Here is a 5,418-nt window from a genome sequence, read left to right as displayed (position 1 = left end):
TGTGTGTGTATATATATATATATATATATATATATATATATATATATATATATGTATATATACATATAAATATGTATGTGTATGTATATGTATATATATAAATATGTATGTATATATGTGTGTGTGTGTGAGTATATATATATATATATGTATGTGTATAGCTATATTTGTGCGCGTATATGTGTCTATATATATAAATATGTATATATATTTATATATACTCTTTACTCTTTTACTTGTTTCAGTCTTTTGACTGGCCATGCTGGAGCACCGCCTTTAGTCGAGCAAATCGACCCCAGGGCTTATTCTTTGGAAGCCTAGTACTTATTCTATCGGTCTCTTTTGCTGAACCGCTAAGTTACGGGGACATAAACACACCAGCATTGGTTGTCAAGCAATGTTGGGGGGGGGGTGACAAACACAGACATACAAACACATACACACATACATATATATATATATATACATATATACGACAGGCTTCTTTCAGTTTCCGTCTACCAAATCCACTCACAAGGCTTTGGTCGGCCCGAGGCTATAGTAGAAGACACTTGCCCAAGATGCCACGCAGTGGGACTGAACCCGGGACTATGTGGTTGGTAAGCAAGCTACTTACCACACAGCCACTCCTATGCCTTATATCATCATCATCATCATCATCATCGTTTAACGTCCGCTTTCCATGCTAGCATGGGTTGGACGATTTGACTGAGGACTGGTGAAACCGGATGGCAACACCAGGCTCCAGTCTAATTTGGCAGAGCCTGGTGTTGTATATGTATGTATATTAAAATTTTAATTAAGGGTATCTAAGAGATACCACCATGCTAGAGATAGCAGTCAAAACTTGACTATAAAACCACATCATGTATTCATACAGCACCAGGAGAAAAGACAAATAGACAAATAAACTAGCTAAAAATTATTGGATAATACCAGATCCGGATTTCTGTATCTGTCTGTTTGTTTATATATATATATATGTTTATATATGTATATATAAATGTACATATATTGTTTGAATATGAATATATATTTATGTAAATATATATGTATATGTTTATGTATATGTACCTATATCTCTATAAATGTGCGTCCTTATCTCTCTCTCTCTCCCTCTGTATATGTGTGTTTGAATGCGTGTGATATGTGTTGAAGGATGAAAAACTGAAAGAGACAGCCAGACAAAATTTCTCCATCTACCAACATATTTCTTGCTTGATTTGATCCCAGATAGATTAGATTTCAAAAATGTAATCGATCTTCACCATATTTCACTTTCCTGATTACAACTATCATATATATGGATATATATATATGTGTGTGTGTGTGTGTGTGTGTGTGCTGTTTTGTTTTATTTCAATGTATTTGTTACAGTGTTGTTTCATGTCAGTTTTGCATTGTTCATAGTTCCCTGAGTTACTGACCATGGCCAAATATTGCAAGTGAGACGAGTAAATATAGGGAAGTGTCTAAATTATGAATCGAATCCTTGTCATTGTTTCAGCTTGCTACCATTTTAACACTAGAGTACAACACTCTCTATTCTTTGTCTCTTTCTCTCCCCCCTCTCTCTCACATCATCTATACATCTCTCCCGCTCTCTCCTTTTTCTCTCATTCTTTCTCTACCTCACCGTCTTCATTTCTCTCTCATTCCCTTTGCCTCTTTCTCTCTCTCCCTCACTCTTTCTCTCTCTCCCTCACTCTTTCTCTCTCTCCCTCACTCTTTCTCTCTCTCCCTCACTCTTTCTCTCTCTCCCTCACTCTTTCTCTCTCTCCCTCACTCTTTCTCTCTCTCCCTCACTCTTTCTCCATTTTTCTTCGCTTCTGTATCTCTCTTGCTCTCTCTCCCATACACACTCACACATATAACCTGTAATTTAGTGTATAGCTTTATAATTTACCAAAATTCCTATTATACATTCAGTTACTGATAAATGCTTCACAAAAATAAGGTATTATTCTATGGCATGTGCTTTCCACTTCATGTCATAATAACTATTCTTTAAATAGATACCTTTCTCCAACACATTACCTTTGTCTAAATAGACACCTATTCTCTAAAGAGGTACTTATTCCTCATATTGGCACATATTCTCTTAACTTGGCATCTGTTCTCTAAACTTGACAATATTATTCTCTTAACTTGGTACCTGTTCTCAATTAGTGCTTAGTCTTTTAATTTGCTTCCTATTGTTGCATATTCTTGCAACTTGTTACTTATTCTCCTAACTTTTACTCTTAATTTGCTGTCCTTCTAACTTAGCATTTTGTAGTTTATTCTCCAACCTGGTGTGACAAGGAGTAAGTTGATTTATTTGCATGCGTCAATGATGTCAGGAAAATCATCAATAATGTTAGGAAAATTATCTTCAGTGTCGCTCAGATTTTTTAATTATTAATTAAACCGTTTCAGACTTTGTATGCTGGTGTAATTTCTCATGCTGAACATGTTTTACTTTCAATATTTTTGACAAAATTTCGTATTTTAGAAGTTATTTCGTGTTGAAGTTGTCATATTTGGGTAATTTTAACCAATCAATGATGTGTATTCTACTGAAGAAAGCTATTGCTGCATGCAATAGTAATTGAAGAGCAACAACTTCCGGGTTATCTTTACTAAATGCCACCACTCTGCTCTGTTTTATGCTTGTTTACTGCCTGTGTTGCATATTACACTCTTTGTTTTTTTTTCTTTTCGATCACCTCTGTACATTTGCATTTTAACCATTCATACAATGAGTCGATCGAAAAGCAAAAAAAAAACAACAAGAAAAAAATGTGTAATATGCAACACAGGCAATAAACAAAAATAAAATAAAATAGAACAGTAGTGACATTTAGTAGAGATGATCCAGAAGTTGTTGCTCTTCGATTACTATCACATACAACAGTAGATTTCTTCAGCAAAATACACATCGTTGATAGGTTAAAATTACTCAAATACAATGACTTTAACATGAAATAACTTCTAAAATACAAAATTTGTCAAAAAATATTAAAAGTAAACCGCGTTCAGTGTGAGAAATTACACCATTATACAAAGTTTCAAATCGTTTAGTTAAAAAAAAAAAATTTTAATCTGTGAGCAAAACTGAAGAGATTCTCATGAATACCACTACATCTTTTCTATGAATGTAAACTGTTATCATGGAAAGCATAAAACATATTTAAGCAGTAGACTAAATACTTTGTGACGCTTAGAGTGTTGTGTCTATGTGCCCAGTTCTAATCCTGCTGTGGTTGACTTCATTTTGCTCTCATTGGGGTTTAAAAAAGTAAGTATCAATAAAATACTCTGGTTGATCTGATATCCTATCCACTCGCATCCTTTGAATTAATTATTCCCTGATAATGTGAAGGATCAACTTTTAAACGTGCCTGTTCATCGTCTTTATTTCCCTCTTTCACTTCCAGAGTACATTTGCTAGCGGTAGCAACAGAAAAAATAAGAAAAAACATAAAAGTACCACTTCTGATAAAGATACTGAAACAAAGGAAGGGTCTGAAGACAGTGACCTCAATCTTAGCAAACCACTTTATCCAATCAGTCACTACATCAATGAGAGAAGTGAAATGCTGGAACAAATGTTTCACTGTATTCAGGGTGCCACACTGAAGAAAGCACTTCCAGAAATATTGCAGGTAATAATATATTCTTTGATTTCGGATGTTTTGAGTTAGTTCTTTAAAAAAAAAAATTATTTGAGAAGTAAGGAAAAATATGTCTGGATAATACTTTGGCTTTTACAAATCCTAATTTTGAACTGAAAAATTCATGATGAAACAGAAATATGATACATATGAGCCGGGTAAATGTAGGGGAGAGTAGGAAAATTGGGATGAAAGCAGCTGGTTGCAAGTGTGTGTGTTTGTGTGGGGGAGGAAGTGCAGTGCACAGGGAGGAGAAATGCATGGTAGGGGATGAGAAGCAGTTTGGCAGCCAGGAAAGTGATCAATGCAAAACAGGGATGAAGCTGACTGTATTAAGAATGAATGGTAGATATCAAGTGAAATGGCTCTGCACAGTAAGAAAATAATATTATTATTATTGATGTCTTTTTTGAGTGAAATCCTGAAAATCTGTAGTTAAAAGGCACCTTTTTGAAAAACTTCCTTTACAATTTCTTTTATGCAGGATTTACCAATGAAGGAATTGAAACAACTTTGCCTTACACAACTTGAGGTTATGTCAAAGAAACGAATTCTTCGAATATTGGCAGGTAACGTAATTCCTGTTGATTATTTATTCTTGAAGACCTACTTAGTTCACTCTGCTTCTTTATTATGTGTCTTTTTTTTCTTTACATCAGTGTAACCTTGATGTAACTGATGTGTCAGGACCATAGTTACCTGGTTGGGGTTGATAAAGTTTACAGCCACTTTTTAGTATTTTCAATACCGATTCTGTTTGTACATATGTTGTGCATAATATCATCATCATTGAAGGTCTGTCTTCCATACTGGCATGGGTTGGACAGTTTGCCAGGAACTGGTAAGTCAGAGGACTGTGTCAAGCTCCACTGTCTGTTTTATCATGGGTTTTTACAGTTGGATGCCCTTCCTAATGCCAACGACTTTACAGAGTGGACTGGATGCTTTTTCATGGTACCAGCATTGGCAAGGTCTGCTTTGGCATGGTTTTTACAGCAGGATGCCCTTCCAAATGCCAAACAGTGGCCTGGATGCTTTTTATGTGGCACCAACACTGGTGAAGTCACCAAGTAACTTGTAATACAAAGATCCTTTGGGAGGAGGGTCAGTATTAAAGGAGATGCTTTGTGCCAGGTGATGAGAAGTTATAGTATGACAGAGGGATAGAAACGGATGTCTTGCTGTTGAGAGAATACTTGGTTACCCCTGCTGGAGCGAGAGATGTGACAATATTCCAAGATATACACTCAAGGTACTGGGATGTAAATACAAATGAAATGGTGAAGGATTGCCCTGGGTGTGTGAGTAGGGAGAATGCAAAAAGGGAGTGAGAGAGGGGTAAGAGGAAGAGCAGTGACTAAAACCTGAGTGTATAGCAGGGGATTGACAGGATAGCAATGATGAGTTTGAGAGGTTGGAAGTGGGGAGGATAAGATTGGACTGCTGGAGTGGGGATGGTAAGATATGCATAGTGCATGAAGAAGAGAAGATAAGAGAAATAGTTTGGTTTATTGGGGTACTCTTTTATTTGTTCCAGTCATTTGACTGTGGCCCTGCTGGAGCACCAATCAACCCCAGGACTTATTCTTTGTAAGCCTAGTACTTGTTCTATTGGTCTTTTGCTGAACTGCTAAGTTACGGGGATGCAAACCCACCAACATTGGTTGTCAAGAGATGGAGGACAGACAAACACAGATACTCAAACACATACACACATATATATATGTGTATATATATATATATATATATATATATATATATA

The 5,418-nt window shown here is 35.9% G+C and overlaps 1 protein-coding gene across 5 annotated transcripts in view; it reads left to right on the top strand.

Moving 5' to 3' along the window:
* Positions 1–5,418, top strand: part of LOC106879963 (caspase activity and apoptosis inhibitor 1) — a 155,371-nt gene that overhangs the window by 38,256 nt on the left and 111,697 nt on the right. For all 5 annotated transcript variants that reach the window (XM_052971132.1, XM_052971131.1, XM_052971130.1 and 2 more), the window contains exons 3-4: positions 3,420–3,647; positions 4,141–4,225. In XM_052971132.1, coding sequence (XP_052827092.1) covers positions 3,420–3,647; positions 4,141–4,225 — 313 coding nt within the window. The remainder of the gene's footprint in view (positions 1–3,419; positions 3,648–4,140; positions 4,226–5,418) is intronic.

This window comes from Octopus bimaculoides, chromosome 10 (assembly GCF_001194135.2).
Source record: "Octopus bimaculoides isolate UCB-OBI-ISO-001 chromosome 10, ASM119413v2, whole genome shotgun sequence".
Classification (NCBI taxonomy): domain Eukaryota; kingdom Metazoa; phylum Mollusca; class Cephalopoda; order Octopoda; family Octopodidae; genus Octopus; species Octopus bimaculoides.
The sequence above is the reverse complement of the archived record's forward strand: the minus strand, read 5'-3'. Positions and strand labels throughout refer to the sequence as shown.